Below are 24,602 nucleotides of genomic sequence, written 5' to 3' on the forward strand. Positions count from 1 at the left end.
AAAATCTGGCTGGTCTCCAAGGTGCCAGGGACTTGAACCATGCTGCTCTCCTGCAGACCAAAATGACCACCCTCTGGAACTATCATCCTTGGGTGTTTACTAGGAAAGTTTGGTTGAGCTAACGGTTTGGTTGTGTTAATGGCAATCTACTGACAGTCATGAGAGTGGTCAAAATCTTCTCCCAGTAACTGATTGTTTTTCGTACTGAGCTCCCCTTCTCCGGTGATTTGATTTTGTCCTTTTATTTGCAGATTTAATTCAAAGTCTAAGAACTACTTTACTTTCCAGGTACTTTTAAGCAGTGGCAAGATCCAAAAATTTTAGTAACAGGTTCCCATGGTGGTGGGATTCAAACTGTGGCGTAGCGCCAATGGGACTAGGCGGGGCATGACAGGGGCGTGGCGGGGCATTCCTGGGGCAGGGCTGTGGCAAGGACGCAGCCGCTGCGCCGGTCCTTGGGCGGGAAACGAATGCACGCAGGCGCAGGCTGCCACGCACGCCGGTGCACCTCCTGCTAGACTGCTTCAAGTTCTGCGCGCTACTGCTGAGAGGAGGGGCGTGACTAAGGCAAAAATCACGTGGCAAAATCACCCATTAGTAACCCCCTCTCGGCACACACAAATAATTAGTAACCTACTCTCGGGAACCTGTGAGAACCTGCTGGATCCCACCTCTGCTTTTAAGGTGCTGACTTCTGGTTCCTACCCTAAAGACAGTTGGTGTATAATAGTGGCAAAGGAAGGGGGTGCAATCTAGAGGTTCCAGACTCAAAATTCATCTCACTCGCAAACTCTGTGAATGACTCAGCAGGCAAACCATTCCCTCTCTTTCAGTTTCAGCCCCTGTCCCACCCCAACATCATATTAGCCTACCCTTCAGGACTGTTGTGAGGGTTACAATGTGATGTGCTTTCAATACTCAAAAGGGCTGGGAAAATGCTGGGCAATTTTACATATAATATGAAACACTTCTTCACGCAACGTGTGATTGGTGTTTGGAATATGCTGCCAGAGGAGGTGGTGATGGCCACTAACCTGGATAGCTTTAAAAAGGGCTTGGACAGATTTATGGAGGAGAAGTCAATCTATGGCTACCAATCTTGATCCTCCTTGATCTCAGATTGCAAATGCCTTAGCAGACCAGGTGCTCAGGAGCAGCAGCAGCAGAAGGCCATTGCTTTCACATCCTGCATGTGAGCTCCCAAAGGCACCTGGTGGGCCACTGCGAGTAGCAGAATGCTGGACTAGATGGACTCTGGTCTGATCCAGCAGGCTCGTTCTTATGTTCTTAGTTGTTCCTGGGAGGCAGCAGAAAACTGCATAAATAAAAACGGTATTGTTTTAATCACTACATTGGGGCCTTACTAGAGCTTACTCGCCTGTCCTTTTCATGCCAGCAAGCAGAGATGCAAATAATCTAAGTTAGTGGCCGGATGGAAATATGGATGCAAATAATCTGGATGGAAATCATCTGAGTTCGTGGCCGGGAGCTAGCCTGGCTGGCTGAAAGCGCACCTCTGGATCCAGGTCGTCCAGCACCGATTCCAGCTGCTTCAACTCCTCTTCGGTCAGCTTCCCCAGGATTTCATCCTCATCTAGGTCCTTGTACTTCTCCAAGTCTTTCCGGAAAGGGAGTTCCATGACTCTGGCAGCGGAGGGAGGAGCGGCTTGTCCGGACGCACAGCAAGACCAGAGGCTAACGTGATATTAATTGGAGCTGTGAAAAGAGGGGGGGAAAACACTCATTAGCAAATGCGTTCCTTCGGCCAAGTTTTTGCTTGCTGACGGATGAGCAAACGGAATCCATTTGGCCCGCAGGATGTTGCAGAGCAGCAGTTTTGGTGGCAGAATTCCATCACTGCAGTGGAAGGGTTTTAAAAAAAATTTATTTAATGAAAACAACATACGACATTTCAAATCTCCTTGAGAGGGTGAAAGCAGAAGGCTGGAGGCTTTCCGGCTTTCTGACGCAGATTGGAATCTCCAGTCCACTTATGAGTAAGCATCGATCACATGGAACTCGGTGCTACAGTCATACCGGCACAATTTGCCAAAGCTGCGACAGGGCAAGGAATTTTGTAGCATCAGTGATGAAGCTCAAGGCAAGGATCGGCTCAGCTGCCTGCTGGTCACAGGAAGATTTGGTCATCCAAATCCCCTACGAATGCTTTAACTGAACGACCATTTTCCTAAGGATCACTGCTTCCTCAGACCTTAAGGCAGTGATGGCGAACCTTTTCAAGACCGAGTGCCCAAACTGCAACCCAAAACCCACTTATTTATCACAAAGTGCCAACACGGCAATTTAACCTGAATACTGAGGTTTTAGTTTAGGAAAAACGGTTGGCTCCGAGGCACGCGTTACTCGGGAGAAAGCTTGGTGATAGTCAGTGGCTTTGCTTTGAAGCAGGGGTCTTCAAACTATGGCCCTCCAGATGTTCATGGACTACAATCCCCATCAGCCCCTGCCAGCATGGCCAAGCGGTAGGGCTCATGGGAATTGTAGTCTATGAACATCTGGAGGGCCATAGTTTGAAGACCCCTTCTTTGAAGCAACCGTGCAACGCTTTGAACAGGTGAATCACGACCCTAGGAGGGTTTACTCAGAAGCAAGCCCCCCTACATGATGAACTCTGTGCGCGCGTGCCCACAGAGAGGGCTCTGAGTGCCACCTCTGCCACCCGTGCCATAGGTTCGCCACCACTGCCTAAAGGGGTGTAAGGCAAGGCAAGAACTGAGGCAGAAGAGAGAAGGACCAAGGGGGGAAACTGACATAACAGAGCAGAGCAGGTTAGGACACAGGTCCAGAAAGAGGGGAAGATGGGAAGGCGAAAAGAGACACAGAAAAAACCTCTGGGGATGAGAATGGGCTGAAAATGCAACATAGGCACAGAGTTGAGCAAGGCTGAAGATCGCATTAACCAGATCTTAGGCCTCACGCCCAGTGGTGGAATTCAAATAATTTAACAACCAGTTCCGGGGGGTGGGATTTAAATAATTTAACAACTGGTTGTTTACAAGCACCATTTTTAACAACCGGTTCTGCCGAAGTGGTGCGAACCGGCTGCTGTCCCACCATTGCTCACGCCCCTAGTCTGGAGGAAGACGATCACGCGCAAGAGTTCCAGGCCCTTCCACGCACCGATCCCTCGCCAAAAGGAACAGCGTCGCGCCAAGCACCGTCGACAACACGTCGGTGCCTTAAGCCCCATCTGATAGCGCTCAAGGATCTGTCTGCAGATTTGTGGAACGTGTTGGGTCAGATTTTTGTCCTCGACTGGAAAAGCAGATCTCGTAAAAACAGGCAAACAAGCCTTCCCTTGCCTCGTAACACCGACTTCCCCTCCCCGCTCGCCCAGCCCATTTCCAATCCGAGCCGGGATCTTAAAATGAAACTGTTTCCTCCGACCCATTACGCAGAACCCTCCATTGCCAAGGGACAGGCTCCTCTGCCAAGTGAACATTATGTCGGGTCTCTTCCCCCCCCCCCCCACCCCCCAGCATTAAGCAGATCTGTCTGTAGTCAGAAGAGACCAGAATTGGGATGCTGTGTGGTTTCCGGGCTGTATGGCCGTGTTCTGGCAGCATTCTCTCCTGACGTTTCGCCTGCATCTGTGGCTGGCATCTTCAGAGGATCTGATGGTAGGAATGGAAAGCAAGTGGAGTATTTATAGTGTGTGTGTGTGTGTGAGTGTGTATAACTGAACGGCCATATACTCCATATATATATGTGTGTGTGTATAACTGAATGGCCATATACTCCATATATATATATACTCCACTTACCAGTATATATACTCCACTTGCTTTCCATTCCTACCATCAGATCCTCTGAAGATGCCAGCCACAGATGCAGAAGAAGAAGAAGAAGAAGAAGAAGAAGAGGAGGAGTTTGGATTTATATCCCCCCTTTCTCTCCTGTAGGAGACTCAAAGGGGCTTACAATCTCCTTGCCCTTCCCCCCTCACAACAAACACCCTGTGAGGTAGGTGGGGCTGAGAGAGCTCTGAAAAGCTGTGACTAGCCCAAGGTCACCCAGCTGGCGCGTGTGGGAGTGCCCAGGCTAATCTGAATTCCCCAGATAAGCCTCCACAACTCAAGCGGGAGCTGGGAATCAAACCCGGTTCCTCCATATCAGAGTGCACCTGCTCTTAGCCACTACGCCACTGCTGCTCAGGCGAAACATCAGGAGAGAATGCTGCCAGAACACGGCCATACAGCCCGGAAACCACACAGCACTCCAGTGATTCCAGCCACGAAAGCCTTCGACAATACAGAGACCAGAATTGTCTTTAGAAAACTTCAGAACGGGAATGCCACTGACTAGGTACCTACAGAGAACACTGGTAAAGAGTGTGTGTGGGCGCGTACTTGCCCCACCTGACCAGCCCAACAAGGTCAGGAACCCTGCTCCCATTCAGCCAGCCTGAACTAAAGTTTGTAGCCCAGCCAGGGTCTGCTTTATTTATTGAGGCAACTTAACGTGGAAAAAGGAAACAGCGATCCCCTTTTCTTTTCTTTTTTTACAACAACATCCCAGCATCTGCCACACAACAGCTCAATGTGATCTCCGGCCCTATCACATGCTTCCGCGCTTCATCTTTTCCCTGTGCGCGTTTCCAGTCGCATGAGACGTCCGCATGACCGGCGGAAAACTCAGCTGGCTCCGGGGATTGCATGTCAGGCGGAGACGCAGCCTGCCAAACTGATCGGGTCACGCTCCGCTTGCAAGGCCGACGCACCGGAGACGCAGTTGCGACACGGGCGCTGCCAAGAGTGCGGCTACTCCGCGGCTGGCTTTATGGCCGCTAAATATCATGCCCTGAAACATCCTATAGAAAATATCTGTATGCTACATTCTGGTTAGTGCGGGAAAAGGGAGGGGGAATTGGTGCAGAGGCGTAGAATGAAACTCATGAGCAGACCCTTACCACCATCACTAGAACGGATGCTTTTTAAAAAGGTTTCGCTCAACCAATTGGATGAGCCAACTAAAAATAAGGAAGAGTTAAGCACGGGCTTATATCTCTGACACTGCCCCGCATCTGACAAAATACGTTGCAGTCCAAGAACGTTTAAGCCACGATTTAAAACGCCGCAAGGCTCCAGCATACTACAAAGTCCCTTAGAACAGTGATGGCGAACCTTTTCGAGACCGAGTGCCCAAATTGCAACCCGAAACCCATTTATTTATCGCAAAGTGCCAACACAGCAATTTAACCTGAATATTGAGGTTTTAGTTTAGAAAAAACAGTTGGCTCCGAGGCGTGCATTACTCAGGAGGAAGCTTGGCGGTAGTCGGTGGCTTTGCTTTGAAGCAACCGTGCAACTCTTCGAACAGGTGAATCACGACCCTAGGAGGGTTTACTCAGAAGCAGGCCCCATTGCCAGCAACCAAGCTTACTCTCAGGTAAAGGATCGCGCTTTAGTTCTTCACAGGAAAATCAGTGGGGTTTAACAGCACTTAACAGGGTTATCTACACTGCTTCCCCAAAATTAGGTTTAATGCTGATAATTGAGCCCAGCGGCCCAGGCCAGTCTAGATGTGTGTGTGTGTGTGGGGGGGGGGGGCAACTCTGTTTGTGCATGCCCACAGAGAGGGCTCTGAGTGCCACCTCTGGCACCCGTGCCATAGGTTCGCCACCACTGCCTTAGAACATGCACCGAGGTACCTGTGCCTCTCTAAACGAAACAAATTATTTATGAATGGGTGTACTTCATTGACATCCGCCTGTTCTCTAAATGAGGACCCAAAGCGGCTTTCATCTTCTTTAGCAGTGGCGTAGTGGCTAAGAGCAGGTGCACTCTTATCTGGAGGAACCGGGTTTGATTCCCAGCTCTGCCACTTGAGTTGTGGAGGCTTATCTGGGGAATTCAGATTAGCCTATGCACTCCCACACATGCCAGCTGGGTGACCTTGGGCTAGTCACAGCTTCTCGGAGCTCTCTCAGCCCCACCCACCTCACAGGGTGTTTGTTGTGAGGGGGAAGGGCAAGGAGATTGTAAGCCCTTTGAGTCTCCTATAGGAGAGAAAGGGGGGATATAAATCCAAACTCCTCCTCCTCCTCCTCCTCCTCCTCCTCCTCCTCCTCCTCCTCCTCCTCCTCCTCCTCCTCTTCTTCTTCTTCTTCTTCTTCTTCTTCTTCTTCTTCTTCTTCTTCTTCTTCTTCTTCTTCTTCTTCTTCTTCTTCTTCTTCTTCTTCTTCTTCTTCTTCTTCTTCTTCTTCTTCTTCTTCTTCACTGTATCCTCCCAACAACCCTGCAGATTTGGTGGGGCCCATCAAACATTCTCAGCCTAAGGCCAGCAAATTTCCCCAGCAGAGCAAGGATTTGAACCAACCGGAGTCTCCCAGATCCTAGTTTGGGCACGGCACCGGATAGAGACCTAATACACTCAACCGTTCAAGATGTCTTCAGAGGTCAACCCAAACTGTGAATGTCCAGCTAAGGCAGTTCTGCCCCCCCAAATGAATCTGTTTGAGGTGCCCTGTTCTTGGCTAGGACAGAATGGGGGAGACACAAGCCAGGTTCAACAGTTCTTACAATGGGTTTATTACTGGAGAGAAACAAGACCCTAACTCAGGGGTCTTCAAACTATGGCCCTCCAGATGTTCATAGACTACAATTCCCACGAGCCCTACCACTTGGCCATGCTGGCAGGGGCTGATGGGAATTGTAGTCCATGAACATCTGGAGGGCCATAGTTTGAAGACCCCTGCCCTAACTCCTTCCTTGGGTCTATCTAAGTCAGAGTACTTGCTTGTCTTGAGCAGGATCTTCTCTTGGTTGCTTCCTTTTAGCTCTTTCAGTCTTTTTCTAGTTCTAACTGCTATTAAACTTGTCTTGTACTCTATAGACCACCGTATATTAATATGGACCTCACGCGTATTCCAGTTTCCAACTACCCTTAACACCTCTCTCAGACTGACTGGCTAGAACTAAAACAGGGGATTGCTGTTTTAGTAAAGAAAGGAAACTGCCTATTGGGAAATGTCTCAAAGCAGTGGTGGCAAACCTTTGGCGCTCCAGATGTTCATGGACTACAATTCCCATCAGCCTCTGCCAATTGGCCATGCTGGCAGGGGCTGATGGGGATTGTAGTCCATAACATCTGGAGGGCCAAAGGTTCGCCACCATGGTCTTAAAGGGACAGGGGCTAACTAAAATACCCTCCCTTAGAAGACTTAACAATGAACTAAAACCATGCTAACTATGGGGAAACTGAAGCTTAAAGGGGAAATAACAAAAGCCTCTGTGGGGGACATGACAGCAGTCCATGAAACAATCTTGCCCCTGTCTAGTCAAAGACAACATGTCATCAATTCACCCAGCTGTTGTCTTCAGATGGCAAATGGTGGCACACAGCCAGCGAGCATCAGTCGATGATCTGGAAGACCCAGATTCAAATCTCCGCTGTCCAAAGAAGCTCGCTGGGTGGTAAATGGGCCAACCACCCTCTCAGCATAATGTACCTTTCGAGATCCCTGTTATATGGATAACGTGGAACGGGAGAGAGATTTGTAAACCACCTTCCGCAGTTTCAGGTGAAAGGTCAAGCCAGGACAATTGTCCTGTGTTCTGCGGGCAGGGCCAGTCAGGTCACCGCAAGCGGCAGTGCCCTTGATCTTGGACAGGGAAGCTTGAGCGTCAACAGGAGCTGGATATGAGGAGGTAGAGGGATGCAGGCTTACACCCACCAGCTCTGGAAGCAGTGCCTGAGCCTCACCTTGCAGACTTAACTGGAGCTGGAATCTGGCAAAGGATTTCATCCGCGTATTATCAAAGGCTTTCAAGGCCGGAATCAGAGGTAGGATCCAGCAGGTTCTCACCAGTTCCCGAGAGTGGGTTACTAATTATTGGTGTGTGCCGAGAGGGGGTTACTAATTGGGTCTGCTTTTCCGTTAGAAATTTCATTAGGTCCAAAAATCATAAAGTCCTGTTGTTTCCTATGTGGCTGGCTAGCGAAGGTAGAAAACGGGATAATTCTCCCTGTTGGGCTGTTTTAAAAATATGGTAAAGTTCCTTGTTTAAGGAAAGGATCCTTCTTTTGATTTCTAGAAACAAAATTAAGTATTTGAAAGTATTAAGTATTTGACAAGCAGTCAATTAGAGGAGAAGTAGTTGTTTCTGTTGGCAGTAGATGATAGGACTTGCTATAATGAGTTTCAATTATGGACAGAAAGATACCAGCTGGAAATTAGGAACTTTTTTTTACAGTAAGAGTTTTTTACAGTCACAGATAAATTATTAATGCCCCGCCCCCGGAATGCCCGGCCATGCCCCCGTCGTGCCCTGCCCAGCCCCATTGGCGCTACGCCACTGTTTGAATCCCACCACCATGGGAACCTGTTACTAAAATTTTTGGATCCCACCACTGGCCAGAATCACTAGGGTGCTGTGGGTTTTCCGGGTCGTATGGCCGTGTTCCAGTAGCCCTTTCTCCTGACGTTTCACCTGCATCTGTGGCTGGCATCTTCAGAGGACCTGATGGTAGTAAAGCAAGTGGAGTATCACCCTGGACACTCCAACAGGTACATATACTCCACTTGCTTTACTACCATCAGATCCTCTGAAGATGCCAGCCACAGATGCAAGTGAAAAGTCAGGAGAGAATGTTACTGGAACACAGCCATACGACCCGGAAAACTCACAAACTCCTAGTGATTTCATCCACAAGAAAAAACAATTGACAACAGCGGGGTCAAAAAGCCAAGAAACGCACACGGATGTGCTTATCTTGTACGCCTCTGAACTCTGCGCAGTAATAGCACAGATGCCATTTCTTGCATTTTGTAGACCTTTGATCCCATGGTTTGCAATATTTCTTTCCATACCCGGATCGCTAACTGAGAGCAAACTTCCCAGGCCCGATGATCTTCAAAAGTTTACGCCACAAGAAGCCTTAGCAGCAAAGGAGGGAAATGTATTGTTGAAGGCTTTCAGGGCTGGAATCAACTGGCTGTTGGGGGTTTTCCAAACTGTGTGGCTGGGGTCTGGTAGTCTTTGCTCCTAACACCCCGCAGAGAGAAACACATCTTGCCATGACACGCCTCTGAAGATGCCAGCCATAGACGCAGGCAAAACATTAGAAGCAAAAACTACCAGACCACAGCCAAATGAGGGAAACTTGCGACACTTGTAAACACAAAAGCAATATATCCATAATAAACAACAGAAGTGTTCTTGGCCTGAATGAAGAGCTAAAGTAAACATTTGAGCAGATGTACTGTCGAAGGCTTTCACGGCCGGAATCACTGAGGCGCTGTGTGGTTTCCGAGCTGTACGGCCGTGTTCTAGCAGCATTCTCTCCTGACGTTTCGCCTGCATCTTTGGCTGGCATCTTCAGAGGATCTTCAGAGCCACAGATGCAGGCGAAACGTCAGGAGAGAATGCTGCTAGAACATATAGCCCGGAAACCACACAGCACCTCATTTTAGCAGATGCCGGCAAAATACATGTACTCTTGGGACCTCGTGGTTCTGTCAAAAACTGTCGAGACTGTGACGAGGTTATCAGAAAAAGCAAGCGGCCATTTTGAAGTATCTTGTTTCTTTCTGGCCCCCAGGTTTCTTATGTAGGAGGGTGGGACTTCAGGCTTACGGATGGCCTTTGTAAAAGGATCGTCATTACTCATATTTTAAAATAGAAATTACATCATACGAAAACAAATGGAGTTGGCCAGAGCATACACAGCAAGTTCAGTTTCATCCCCTACTTTTTCAACTCTTCTGCCAAATTGGCCTTTGGCTGAACCTAAACGAGAACAGGGGAGGCCACGAGAAAAAGAGCTTATCAGTTTTCCACGATCAATCAAAGGCTTGAAACAATTCCAGTTGCCTAAGGGAGACACATTCCAGCTTTCTCCCCAGAGAATCCGTTGTTACAAAAAGCAAGGCATTCCCTTTCAGCCGATTTGCCCAGTAAAACGTGCATTTGCCACTCACTGGGTGCTGCATGCCTTACCGGCAGATGCGCACTTGTGTTGCGATTGCATTTTGCATCTGGAAAACAGATGTCTCGACGGGGGCTAAGAAATCGTGTCTTAAAATAGGCCTCATGTATTTCAGATATGAAAGCTTTTTCCCATTAGCTACTGTAAAATGTGCGTATACAAGGAGTCACAAACACGGGCTTTAAAAGTGTCCCGGGAAAATGCTCTTTCGATGGTGTGACATTGTAAAAAGAACCATCTGTATACTGATGTCAAGATTACAATCTTCACAAACTACTGCCATAACGTTACAGAACACACACTGCTCAAAGATTCTTGAGGGGTGTTCCAGAAGATGATTTAAAGTAGCAATAACATCGAAATGAGCACAATAAAACTGCAGCGTAACAGCCAGCCGCACTAAACCATAGTTTGTCCCTGATAAAAAGTAGCCATTTAACTTTAATATGAAAAAATACACGCACTGGGCTAAATATATCGCTTAAAAGCAGCACTCCATTGTAAGACTTGCAAGAAAATGACATACTACCTGTTCGTAGTTTCCTAATTCCAAGACTATCTCATCCAACCGGGGACCACGGAAGAAAGAAGGATGCCGGGTTACCACGGAGCAAAGCAGATCAGGCTGTGCGACGTCTCAGAGCCAAACGCTAATGACCTGCCTTCTGAGCAGGTAAACGTTTTTTCAACCCTCTTTTGTAGTCCCGCCCCCCAGCCCCTGGGAACAACGGCTGAAATGGGAGGACAGCTACTTCGCAAAAGTGAGGCAGGTCGTGAAATATGCTCCTCCTCGGTTTGACTCAGCCCCGCTCCAGGCCTCATTAGGGCTTCCTGGTTTTATTTGTGCAAATGGTCAATCGATGAACTCAAGCAGAGGTGGAAGCATTTTTCACGGGAGGGGATGTGACTCAAGGTGGAAGAATGGACAGGGAAGGGATTGTTTAGGATCATTGTGGGTCAGCGTGAGGGGGGGGAAACACAAAATATTATTGCTTGAAGCACGGGCAGGCTAAACGTGCCAAGATCCTCATATCAGCGATTCCCTGCATGAGGTACGATCCTCACCCCACCCAGTCCCAGACTTGCCAGCCCTTGCAGCTAGAAGGCAAGTTGTTACCAAGCCTTCCCCTTTCCTTTCCTCCCTCTTTCATCTCCACTGCCATCAAGACTGCAAATTCCTCCAAGCTGGAGGCCTGCCCCTGCCAAGCTATTTGATAAAGGGCTCCATGCACTAAGAGGGTGCTAGATAAACAAAGCAAGCAAACCAACAAGGACGCAGAGTAGATTTTTAAAGCTAGCAAACAGAGATTGGTGTACACCAGTGATGGCAAACCTATGGCACGGGTGCCAGAGGTGGCACTCAGAGCCCTCTCTGTGGGCACGCGCGCACAGAGTTTGTCATGTGGGGGGCAGAAAATCACCCCCCACACACACACATCTAGGCTGGCCTGAGCCACTGAGCACGACATGCGCGCACTGCGGTGGGCAGGGAGGACTCGGCTGGCGGGCCTGGTGCCTGTGCTCCGGGTGGCTCCTGCCCGAGGGGGGGGGGGCATAGAGAGGAGGCAGAGATGCTAGAGAGGCACAGAGCGGTGCGCACGGAACTTGCTGGAGGCTAGAGCAGGCTGGACCCTGCTCGAGAGGGTGGGGCGGAGGAAGAGGGAGCCAACAGTTTTTTTCTAAACTAAAACCTCAGCATTCAGGTTAAATTGCCGGGTTGGCCCTTTGAGATAAATAAGTGGGGTTTGGGTTGCAATTTGGGCACTCGGTCTCAAAAAGGTTCGCCATCACTGGTGTACACGGATACTTCACAGTATAGACCGACAGGCCCTGACATGGATAGCCCAGGCTAGCTTGAGCTCTCCAAGTCAGTCAGGGTCAACTTTGGCAAGTATTTGGATGGGAGACCTCCAAGGAACACCATACGTAGGCAATGGCCAACCGCCTCTGAAGGTCTCTCGCCTTGAAAACTCCACCAGGGATTAGCGTAGGTCAGATATGACTTGGCAGCGAAAGAGAGAGAGGGAGAGAGAGCAACAGATGCTCATCTCTGCTCTAAGGTGTCAACAATCTAACCTTCAGGCAACAGGAAAAGCAGGAAGGAGAAGGCAATAAGTGGCATTTACAGTATGCTTTCACTCTTCCGAGCATATCACATGCACTACTGGTTTGAAACCCTTGCAACAGACCTGGAGATAGGCCAGGATAATTACCCCTATCACAGAAGGAGAGGAGTCAGGTTGGTTGGCCACCTATTTGGGAGTTTGTGGCAGAGGCGACACTTGAATCAGGGATCTCCCAAATCACAGATGGTCCTCTTACCTGCTGAGTTACTGCAACCCCCCAAAATGACATTCCCAAGGTATACGAGCAAATCGAGTTTGTCTCTGCTGGGAAGCCAGACTGAGGAGTTAAGCCGAAAACTTTGCTTACAAGTTAGTATGAAAAACGAAACTGAATAAACTTACCATATAACCAGAGGTGGGATCCAGCAGGTTCTCACCAGTTCCCAAGAGTGGGTTACTAATTATTTGTGTGTGCCGAGAGGGGGTTACTAATTGGGTCTGGTTTCCATTAGAAATTCCATTAGGTCCAAAAATCATAAAGTCCTGTTGTTTCCTATGTGGCTGGCTAGCGAAGGTAGAAAACGGGATAATTCTCCCTGTTGGGCTGTTTTAAAAACATGTTTTAGAAATATGGTAAAGTTCCTTGTTTAAGGAAAGTATCCTTCTTTTGATTTCTAGAAACAAAATTAAGTATTTGAAAGTATTAAGTATTTGACAGGCAGTCAGTTAGAGGAGAAGTAGTTGTTTCTGTTGGCAGTAGACGATAGGACTTGCTATAATGAGTTTCAATTATGGACAGAAAGATACCAGCTGGAAATTAGGAACTTTTTTTTTTACAGTAAGAGTTTTTTACAGTCACAGAGAAATTATTAATGCCCCGCCCCCGAATGCCCGGCCACGCCCCCGTCGTGCCTCGCCCAGCCCCATTGGCGCTACACCACTGTTTGAATCCCACCACCATGGGGAACCTGTTACTAAAATTTTTGGATCCCACCACTGCACATAACTGCTATTTAACTGGGCATTTCTTTCCCCTTCCCCTTCTTCATTTTCTGATTCAAGGCTTCGTAGTCAGGGACGAAACAGGGCAACCGAAAGCCACTCTCTCTCTCTCTCTGCCTCACACACCTCAGAGTGTTGTTGGAAGGAAGAAATGGGTGAATAAGAGAACCACACCTGCCGCTTTGAGTTCTGCGGTGGACGGGTCAGATAAAAACGTAATAAATATAACGTCTATTCTCAGTTGGCATGCACACACAGAAGAAAAATGTAAGGAGGATTAAAATGTGATCATGTATTATCCATTGAAACAAACTAGCTTCTCCCATTTTACCCTTTCCTTTCATAATAGCCTGCTTGTGGGAATTGGTATGAGATAACCGAGGGTATGTTAGCTACTAGAAACCCCAGGCATGCGCTGCTCAAACATTTCTGCAGAATGCTTTCACGGCCGGATTCAACTGGTTGTGGTGGGTTTTCCAGGCTGTGTGGCCGTGGTCTGGTAGGTCTTGTTCCTAATGTTTCGCCTGCATCTGTGGCCGGCATCTTCAGAGGTGTATCACAGAGGGAAGTCTGTTACTTCTCTCTGTGATACACTGGACACAGTGTGTTACAGACTTCTCTCTGTGATACACCTCTGAAGATGCCAGCCACAGATGCAGGTGAAACGTTAGGAACAAGACCTACCAGACCACGGCCACACAGCCTGGAAAACCCACCACAACCAATTTCTGGAAACTCAAAATGAAAGCACTAAGATAAACATACATTGCACTTGCAAGAATGCCTGTCTTCTCCACCATTCAAAATGGTGCACAATAGTTACAGCAAAGATCGGGGAACTGGGTTATGACAGTGACTCCTTCAATATGCTAACCTTTACTGAAACTTTTGCCCTCGTTAAAGAGAGGCTGTTAGCAATGGACTATCAACAACTGCAGAGCTTGGCAAATAAATCTTGTTCACCAACAAATATGTCAATTCCTTTCACGCAGGGAAGCCCAGCCTATTATATTACAGCGCTCACAAATCCCATTCACAGGAGAGCCTATATGCTGGCTAGATTTAACATCATGCCATCTCCGCTACATAGAGGAAGACTTAAAGGTCTTCCAAGCGATAAGAGGTTCTGTCCCTGTAGCATAGGACAGCTGGATTCCATCCCACACATTCTCCTGAACTGCGTATTATACCAAGAACTCCGATCCAGCCTGCAATCCCAAGCTATAGACCCTATGATTGATTATACTGAATCAGATAAAGTAGTTATGCTTTTAAATTGTCAGGATTTTCATTGTTGCCTTATAGTGGCAAAGTTTTTTGTCAGAAGTTTGTAAACTGAATGTATGACAAACGCGAAGTTTTTTACAATTCACTTTTTAACTGGAACTGTATTTTTTTATACTATCGTGTATATGCCAATAAAGGCTTATTGAATTGAAGAATGCCTGTCTTCCCATTCTCTTCCGACAAGTTTGCTTGTTCAAGACAGTTTGCTCTGTTTGTTTTTAAACAAACAAATTTATCTCCCAATAGTCAACGCAAACACACTGGCAGCAGAAACGCCCTGAGTATGAGGGAGGTATTTTGAATATGTTCATATTTACAGAACCAGGGGGTGCAGAGGAGTTACATCACTCCGGTGCCATTTCTGGATGCAAACAAACCTTATTTCCTGTTTCTACTCCCGAGACGGGTTTTACTGCACTCGTCAGGCCTTTAACATTAGAGTGACGTAGCGCGCCTAACCTTTTATTAACCACAAATTACACTTGGATAATCATTCCTCAGTAATGATACTTCTAAAAATCGCATACCTCGGCAGCTCAAAAAAAAAAAAAGTCAGGAGGCATGAAACACAAAACCTGTAGGCACAGCAAGGTTAAAACGTGAACGAACAAAGGAAGGACACGCACAGGACGCCCATTGGCTGCTTCCCGCCCTCGCACACACACCCTTGCGTAGAATTTTAAATGACACAAAGGCTAATTTAGGAGATTCCATAACTATCCAGGACAGGGTTCCCCAAACTTTTTGAGCCCGAAGAAGAAAAATAGTTTGGATTTATACCCCACTTTTCTCAACGGAAGACTACTACTACTACTACTACTACTACTACTACTACTACTACTACTACTACTACTACTACTACTACTAGTAGTAGTAGTAGTAGTAGTAGTAGTAGTAGTAGTAGTAGTAGTAGTAGTAGTATGGATTCATAGCCCCACTTTCTCTCCTGTAAGGAGACTCAAAGGGGTTTACAATCTCCTTGTCCCTTCCTCTCCCCACAACAGACACCTTGTGTCTCTCAGGGGGGACTGAGAGAGTTCTGAGAGAACTGTGACTAGCCCAAGGTCATGCGGCAGCTTTCATGTGTAGGAGCAGGCTTAACAAATCCCGCTCACCAGATAAGAGTACCGGCGTTGGTGTGGAGGGAGTGGGGAATCAAACCCGGTTCTCCACATTAGGTCTCCACTATATCACACTGGCTCTCAGGAACATTTGGAATTCTGATACAGTTTGTTGACTGCAGCTGACCAAATGGTTGCCACAGGACGAGGGAACCAGCCACAGAAAGATTGCCTGCCACAGCTTAACTTCCAGTAACAGGTGCAGATTCTTGTTAATGCTACCAGCTGCTGCCAAAGCAACACTGTAAAATTTGCCCAGCCAATCAAATCTTCAACAGTCAATCAGGAAGACTTGCTGGGCTCTACCTGCCTTCCCTAAGAACACTTGGTGGGTGCCATAAAGTGTCGGGGCGGGAGGATGGGACCTTGGCACCCATGGGTGCCACTTTGGGACCAGTGGCGGGCGGCAAGGGGCGGGGTGTGTGTGCGTTGTGCACGGCGACGCCTGGGGGGCGGAAATGCCTCGCCCCGTCCCTCCTTTCCTTGCACCCCCACGCAGCCCCCCCCCGTCCCCTCCCCACATTAGTTCCTTTTCTTTTTCTAGTACCCTTTCAGGCTGAAAAAAGTGGCCTACAGTTCAGGCTAAAAACTGCCTGAGGAACTACAGTTCCCAGGAGATCTTTAGCACACTCGCGCGACCGGGCTTAGTTTGGTCCAGTTGGTTACACTCTCTGTTGGGGATCCCTGCTCCAGGAAGTTTGTTGTTGAGTGTAAAAGGAGATGCCTTTTACTCCTGATGAAGTAGGGTCTTGCCTCACAAGCACAATGAGGATTGGCACCAGCCCACAGATACCGCAGAGCAGGTCTCTGGATCCAGCCATTGGCCTATATGTCTGTGGGGGGGTTCAGATTTGCAGCCAAGCTTTGAGAGAGACAGGCATCCGTCCATCTTCCTGTTAAAAGATGGCAGAATTAAAGGCACAGGCTCCAAACCACAGCAAGGATTCTGAGTTTTAAACACTGATCCCCCCATGCTTCAACACCTCCAGAAGATACTTCTAAAACTAAGGGAAACAGACTGGGAGAATATAGAGTAGGGCATGCTGTTCGGAGAACAAGTTGCTTAACTGGGTTGGCTACACCCAAAAGACACATGGACACAAGGACAATATCTCTGCTCAGTCAGGTCAATGGATCCATGCAGTCTAGCGCTTTTTTCCTACAATAGCCACCCGAGGAGGGCTCCAGAAAGCCCACAGCTCACGCACGGCTACTAAAGCTGCTTTCCCTGTCGCTGACCCATACCAACTGGTATTTAGGGATAGAATGCTTCCAGACATGGAGGTTCCCTTTGAACATCATGGCTAACAGCCAATGGATAGACCTACCCTCCAAGAATTTGACTCCATCTCCTTTGACAGCACACTAAGGTAAGCCCAGCATGTTCCACAAATTAATTATACACTTTTGAAGAAGCACTTCTTTTGCACTAAAGCTATTATTACTTTCCAAGCTTCTCCTAAGGTTTGATTACATTGGCTTCTATCTGGATCACAGCACTCATGAATCCTAATACGCAGGCAGCGGCCACACAGGAGGACCTGTATTCAAATCCAAGAGGGACCCGTGCTGGGCGGCCTCAGACAGGCTGGTTTCTTAGCTCTTCATTTTGCAACAGAAAAGAGTCGTCAGACAGAAGCTACGCAGGACAAATTGCTTTGCATGCCCAACAGGTTATACCCATTTTAATAAACAAAGCAGTTGGGGAACACACTCATGCTTTAAACCACAGGTGTCAAACTCGCAGCCCTCCAGATGTCGTGGACTACAGTTCCCATCATCCCCTGCCAGCATGCAGGGGATGATGGGAACTGTAGTCCATAACATCTGGAGGGCCACGAGTTTGACACCTATGCTTTAAACAGTGGTGCGTGGCGTTTATGCCCTTCAAGGGGGATATCAACATGCATTCAGCAAGTCTGCTAGAATTCAGACGCGCATCTGCATGAAGAAGTTTTAAACCTAGCAAGCAGTGGTGGGATCCAAACATTTTAGTAACAGGTTCCCATGGTGGTGGGATTCAAACAGTGGCGTAGCACCAATGGGGCTGGGCGGGGCACGACCGGGGCGTGGCCAGGCATTCTGGGGGCGGGGCATTAATAATTTCACTGTTACTGTAAAAAACTCTTACTGTAAAAAAAAAAGTTCCTATTTTCCAGCTGGTATCTTTCTGTCCATAATTTAAACTCATTATAGCAAGTCCTATCGCCTACTGCCAACAGAAACAACTACTTCTCCTCTAATTGACTGCCTGTCAAATACTTAATGCTTTCAAATACTTAATTTTGTTTCTAGAAATCAAAAGAAGGATACTTTCCTTAAACAAGGAACTTTACCATATTTCTAAAACATGTTTTTAAAACAGCCCAACAGGGAGAATGATCCCGTTTTCTACCTTCGCTAGCCAGCCACATAGGAAACAACAGGGCTTTATGATTTTTGGACCTAATGGAATTTCTAACGGAAAAGCAGACCCAATTAGTAACCCACTCTTGGCACACACAAACAATTAGTAACCCACTCTCGGGAACTGGTGAGAACCTGCTGGATCCCACCTCTGCTAGCAAGGGATGAATGCAAAAACCCCAGTAGCATCCGCTTGCGGGAGTGCGACAGATATTGAAAAATTACAGAGCTGTATTCAGTTGAAACAATCAGGGTAGGAAATCTCTTTTAATTTGTCCACAGGTTACGGGCTGTCCGCTGGAGCAACCGACTTTACATATCTTGACTGCAGGGTGCTGTATATATCCAAAGGTCCAGCTGTTTCCATAACTGTAGGGGGAAAGCTCAGCTCTATTGGCAATTATTTAATCGGTATGAATTCCCCCTACAGTTATGAGTGCAGAAAAGGACAGCGTCTTTTCATTTGGTGCACTGGCAAACGACAATGTTAACAGAGCCAAATTCACCTGTACAGCGCCAAATTCACCTGAGGTCCAGGTGTCCGGACAAACCTCCCAGGTGTCTGGACAAACCTCCCAGGTGTCCGGACAAACCTCACAGGTGTCCAGACAAACCTCACAGGTTTTGTCCCAATCTGGACAAACCTTCCAAGTGTCCGGACAAACCTTCCAGGGATCCGGACAAACCTCCCAGGTGTCTGGACAAACCTACCAGGTGTCCAGACAAACCTCACAGGTGTCCGGACAAACCTCACAGGTGTCCAGACCAGGGGTAGGGAACCTGCGGCTCTCCAGCTGTTCAGGAACTACAATTCCCATCAGCCTCTGTCAGCATGGCCAATTGGCCATGCTGGTAGGGGCTGATGGGAATTGTAGTTCCTGAACATCTGGAGAGCCGCAGGTTCCCTACCCCTGGTCCAGACAAACCTCACAGGTTTTGTCCCAATCTGGACAAACCTTCCAGGGGTCCGGACAAACCTCCCAGGTGTCCGGACAAACCTTCCAGGTGTCCGGACAAACCTTCCAGGGGTCCGGACAAACCTCCCAGGTGTCCGGACAAACCTCCCAGGTTTCTGACCTCCCAGGTGTCCGGACAAACCTCCCAGGTGTCCAGACAAACCTCCCAGGTGTCTGGACAAACCTCACAGGTGTCCAGACAAACCTCACAGGTTTTGTCCCAATCTGTTTGTCCCAGGGGTCCGGACAAACCTCCCAAAGGCGTACAGATGGTTAAGACACCATGCATCGCAAAAGGGTCACACAACCGATGAACTCCAGATCACGGCCACAAAGAAATAAATAACGCACACCTGGTTTTTTTTGTGGGGAAAAAAATCTGAAGTTCTTTGGTTTTGCTATTCTGACAGATGCACAGACATGAGAAACCGGAGCCTGCTCCGTTACATTACACGGTCTTGTTCAGGAAGTGGGGGAAACCTCCTGGCAAACTTTTTTTTAAGGACAGCCCCAAAACCCCAAACCGCAGAAATGTTACAAGCGGCAGAAATGACGTTTCCCCGGGGAGCAGCAGTCATGATAAATCAGAAATGGAGGAAAGCAGGAAAAGAAAGTTTGCTCGCTGTGACAAGGGGCGGCACCAGAGCGTTTCCTGGGTGGAGATTTAGCCCATTATCAGACTCAGGGGGGTGAAGAGAGGAAGAATGAGAGAGGGGTTTGGTTTTGTTTTTTTAACCAAAAGGAGTGAAGGAGTCCGATCCCCCGCACAAGCCAGACTCCTGCTAACTTTCCCCACTGCCTTTTCCCCAGGGATCCCCAAAGAGCAGCTACAGAGTTCTCCCTAACTTGGTGCCACTCCTTCCGGCAAGCTTAGCTCCCTCCGTCCCCCCCCCCCCCCCCCCAGCAATAGGGAGGTTCATCCCTCCCCCCAAACTTCCACCCGCCCTGACTGCAGTGCGGCCCCTCTGAACGCCAGTGGGCAATCGGAAGTGGCTGCCTGTTTCCCCAGATCCAGCTTGCCTCCTCTCTGCCCCACCGCACATGGCCTCGGCTGCAGAGGAGCGGCGGGGACTCGATCCCGGCCCCGATCCAGCGCCCTGGCCCCGCCCACGCGCCCCCCGACTCTGTGCCCGCCGCAGACTCACCTCGCCAGGAACAGGACTGGCGCTGCCCAGCCTGGGAGAGTTAGTGGCAACCCTGCGGTTTGCAGTCCCCACCCGGCGACTGCGGCTGCGCGCCCTTCCGCTGGGCATCCTGGGAGCTGTAGTCCGTAAGCGTTGGGTGCGAGGGACAGTTCTTGCCCCCCGAGGGGCAACGGGCGCCTTTTGTCGGCCTTCCGCCGCCTCTTTGTTGCGAAACGCTTTTTGGGGTTCTCACTGTGTGCTTTTTGGGCGGGGCCTTTCACAATATGGGGCTTTCCAAGTGCGTTTTCCTTGTTGGAACAGTTGGATGATCTCTGAGTTCCCCTTCTAGCGGGCAAACCTGCCCTTGAGCATCTCCTTCCCTCGTTGGAATCGCGAAAGTCCAGCCTGATGGCCATTTAGGGATGCTTTGTTGAGCATCTTTACCGGGAAAAATGCGCAATTGCACAACGCAAGGGATATTTTCGAATAAAATCTATCAGCTCAGCAAGAAGAAGAAGAAGAAGAGGAGGAGGAGGAGGAGGAGGAGGAGGAGGAGGGGCTGCAGCGTTTGAGACTCTTTAGTTTGGAGAAGAGACGTCTGAGGGGGGATAGGATTGAAGTCTATAAAATGATGCATGGGGTAGAAAATGTTGACAGAGAGAAATTTTTCTCTCTTTCTCACAATACTAGAACCAGGGGGCATTCATTGAAAATGCTGGGGGGAAGAATTAGGACTAATAAAAGGAAACACTTCTTCACGCAACGTGTGGTTGGTGTTTGGAATATGCTGCCACAGGAGGTGGTGATGGCCACTAACCTGGATAGCTTTAAAAGGGGCTTGGATAGATTTATGGAGGAGAAGTCGATTTATGGCTACCAATCTTGATCCTCTTTGATCTCAGATTGCAAATGCCTTAGCAGACCACGTGCTCGGGAGCAGCAGCAGCCGCAGAAGGCCATTGCTTTCACATCCTGCAGGTGAGCTCCCAAAGGCACCTGGTGGGCCACTGCAAGTAGCAGAGAGCTGGACTAGATGGACTCTGGTCTGATCCAGCTGGCTTGTTCTTATGTTCTTATGTTCTGAAGAAGAAGAAGAAGAAGAAGAAGAAGAAGAAGAAGAAGAAGAAGAAGAAGAAGAGGAGGAGGAGGAGGAGGAGGAGGAGTTGTTTGGATTTATATCCCCCCTTTCTCTCCTGTAGGAGACTCAAAGGGGCTTACAATCTCCTTGCCCTTCCCCCCTCACAACAAACACAACAAGGCTGGTTTGCAATCATGCGCACCACCCTGGGTCAGATTTCCAAAGGTTCTCATAGGCTCAAAAAGGATTGGGATCCCTGCTGTAGGAATACAGAATTTAGAAAATTTGGAGACAAAGTCACCAGACCTGAATAGCAACTGCAAGTGATCCCCAGATGGCTATGTACTTTTTGAGCTACGGATCATGTTATGATCTCTCCTTCTGATGAAGCCAGTTGAGACAACCAAGGAGGGGACAAGAACTTTTGGAAGAGGCAAAGCCCAAAGGTTCCACCATCACCAGGCCAACAAGGGGCCCTTCTTATCTACCACCCTTGCTTGTATAGCCAGATGAAACATCTGCAGATGGAGAACAGTGCGGTTTCTGTACTTTTGAAGTCTCCGGAGTGACTCCCACATTAAAAAAACCCCCTAATAATACATATTTATTCAACTTGAACAGAGGACAAAACAGCAAAATAGAAGAAGACTTGATTTTATACCCCATTTTTCTCTTTTAAAAAAATAGAGATTTATTAATTTTTCATTAAAACATTACAAACAAAGAAATACAGAAAATCCTCCCAACCGTTCCCCTTTCCCATCCCATCACCAACCCCCCTTTAACACACAATATAACACACATTAACTAATAATAACTTATTCAACCTTATTCGATATCATCTATGCTGACTTCCCCTAATCTGTACCTCGTTCCAAAAGGAAAAAAAACCCCAAATTTTGTTTCAACAGAATTGATATCTCTACAAATAATTATAAGCTTTCCCTCAAAGCTGTAACTTCCTCTATAAATAGTACAACTGTTAATCTACTTAATTGTTACATATTTTGCAAAATTAATTTTGTTTTACTATACCCCACTTTTCTCTACCTTAAGGGAACCTCAACGCAGCTTACAATCATTTCTTCCTTCCTTTCCCCACAACAGACACCTTGTCAGGGAGGTGGAACTGAAAGAGTTCTGAGAGAACTGGGGACCGGCCATCGTCGCCCGGTAGGCTTTGTGTGGAATAGTGGGCAGACTCAAAACTGGCTCTCCAGATTAGAATCTGTCGCTCTTAACCTGATGCAATCAGCAACAGTTTTGAAACAACAAAATAAAAATCAAAGCACAACTGAGTCATGAAAACTTGGCATCTAAAGACAGATAGGTTTATTGTTGTCATCGCAGGGTCAGAACAAGCGTTGAATCAAAAACAGAAACGTGAGCATCTAAAGAATAACACTGGACAGATCTGTTGGGAGAGGATATTCCATAAACTGGACTCTACCAGTGAAAAGCTTGGCGTTCCCCTTTCTGTGGACTCGGAATGGAAAGGTCCAGCGGGAAAGCCCAGGGTATCTGAGACTGCTTTGTTTGCCACAGTATGAAACAGTGCTCTACCAGGAGTGATCTTCGCAGACTGTACAATGGCTGCGAGAGTTTCACTTGAGAATCGTTGGGAGTGAGAGTTGCCTTAAAGCAAAGCTGTTTTGGCACCCTGCCCACGGCTTGAATGAAGGGAGACTTTTGTATGCCCGAGAGCACGCCGGCCATTGTGCCGGGGTCTATTATAATTCTGCAGTGCTCCTTCGAAGGCTGGCCTTTCACAAACGGAGAGATAAATGCTCCAGCGAGAGGGATGGAAGACAACATTCCTTCTGAAAAGGCCGGTGCAGTTCCCGGAACCCCTGATGTTACAGAGGACAGCAAAACAAAAATGTAGCAGCGCTTGGAAAATGCAAAATATTGAAACGTATGCACGAGATCTGTCACTGGTATAGTGGCCAGTGTTGGGCTGGAAAATTCCTGGAGACTTGGGAGACTAGGGATCTAGGTGCCATTCAGGCCCCTTCCGCACATGCAGAGTAATGCACTTTCAATACACTTTGCAACTGGATTTTATTGTGCGAAAGAGCAAAATCCATTTTCAAACAGTTGCGAAAGTGGACTGAAAGTGCATTATTCTGCATGTGCGGATGGGGCCTCAGTCTACCCTTCAACGCATCCATTTTCTCAAGGGGAACTGATCCAGTGGTGGGATCCAAAAATTTTAGTAACCGGTTCCCATGGTGGTGGGATTCAAACTGTGGCGTAGCGCCAATGGGGTTGGGTGGGGCACGACGGGGGCGTGGCCGGGCATTCCAGGGGCGGGGCATTCCTGGGTGGAGCTCTGGCAAGGACACAGCTGCTGCGCCGGTCCTTGGGCGGGAAACGAATGCACGCAGGTACAGGCTGCCACGCATGCCAGTGTACCTCCTGCTAGAGTGCTTCAAGTTCTGCGCACTACTGCTGAGAGGAGGGGCGTAACTAAGGCAAAAAGTGGCAAAATCACCAATTAGTAACCCCCTCTCGGCACAAACAAACAATTAGTAACCTACTCTCGGGAACCTGTGAGAACCTGCTGGAACTGATCCCTAGTTTGGGCCCCAGTTATAATCCCACCTCTGAACTGATCCCTAGTTTGGGCCCGAGTTATAATTCTGGCGGATCCCCAGCTCCCACCTGGAGAGTAGACTGAAGTACCACTGTAGCACTGATCACCATTCCCAAAACTTTCCCCATCGGGTTGCTGCTGTCCCACAGGATATGTGGAGTGGCGACATCACCATGGCTCAAGCTCCTGCCCGGAAAACAGAGAATATATATATATTTTAAGCAAGCTCCTATTCATACTTGCCACACATTCTGACAAATCTGAGTGTCAGAGAGAGCTGGAACCAGTGGGAGGGGCTGGGACTGGTGGAGTTTCAAGCACCACCAGAGGGCATCAGCCAACACCCGGTATTCGGTGCTTACTGAAGCAAGTAATAATCTGGTTTATGGAACATGGCTTTCTTAGGATTTTTTTGGGGGAAGGACATGTTCAAAGGGCCTGTAGGGAAATGGCCGGTTTGGACCATCGTGCGATGCTGAACACTCTCTGCCCCAAAGCCTGACATCCGGATCGGATGCCTACGAATCCCCCAGAGTTCGTTTGCCTTGACTGCGTGTAGGATGGCTGCCTTGAACCTACTGTTATGGCAAGAGGAGGATGAAAGGGTTTAAATAATTCAATGCAATGGGTGATAGAATCACAAAGTTGGAAGAGACCACAAGGGCCATCCTGTCCGACCCCCTGCCGTGCAGGAACACACAATCAAAGCACTCCCGACATAGGTTCATCCAGCCGCTGTTTTAAAAACCTCCAAAGAAGGAGACTCCCCCACTCTCTGAGGCAGTGAATTCCACTGTTGAACAGCCCTGACAGTCAGGAAGTTCTTCCTAATGTTTAGGTGGAACCCCTTTTCCTGCACCTTGAATCCATTACTCTGTGTCCTAGTCTCTGATGCAGCAGAAAACAAGCTTGCTCCCTCTTCAACATGGCATCTCTTCAAATATTTAAACGTAGCTGTCATGTCCCCCCCTAACCTTCACTTCTCCAGACTAAACATCCACAGCTCTCTAAGCCT

The 24,602-nt window shown here is 48.3% G+C and overlaps 1 protein-coding gene across 4 annotated transcripts in view; it reads right to left on the bottom strand.

The window, feature by feature from the left end:
• The window catches only part of LOC125424523 (tropomodulin-3-like), a 41,206-nt gene extending 21,171 nt beyond the window's left edge, over window positions 1-20,035 (bottom strand). Inside the window, exons 1-2 of one of the 4 annotated variants that reach the window (XM_048481840.1) lie at window positions 19,935-20,035; window positions 1,515-1,716 (exon numbers count right to left, since the gene is read on the bottom strand). In XM_048481840.1, the coding sequence (XP_048337797.1) occupies window positions 1,515-1,640 (126 nt within the window). In that variant the 5' untranslated portion in view covers window positions 1,641-1,716; window positions 19,935-20,035. Of the gene's footprint in view, window positions 1-1,514; window positions 1,717-10,480; window positions 10,619-16,066; window positions 16,160-16,220; window positions 16,245-19,934 lie in introns of those variants that run through there. The other 3 variants (XM_048481842.1, XM_048481841.1, XM_048481839.1) reach the window with 3 other exon arrangements.
• Between the last annotated feature and the right edge of the window lie 4,567 nt (window positions 20,036-24,602).

The sequence above is a fragment of the Sphaerodactylus townsendi genome, linkage group LG17, assembly GCF_021028975.2.
Source record: "Sphaerodactylus townsendi isolate TG3544 linkage group LG17, MPM_Stown_v2.3, whole genome shotgun sequence".
Classification (NCBI taxonomy): Eukaryota; Metazoa; Chordata; class Lepidosauria; order Squamata; family Sphaerodactylidae; genus Sphaerodactylus; species Sphaerodactylus townsendi.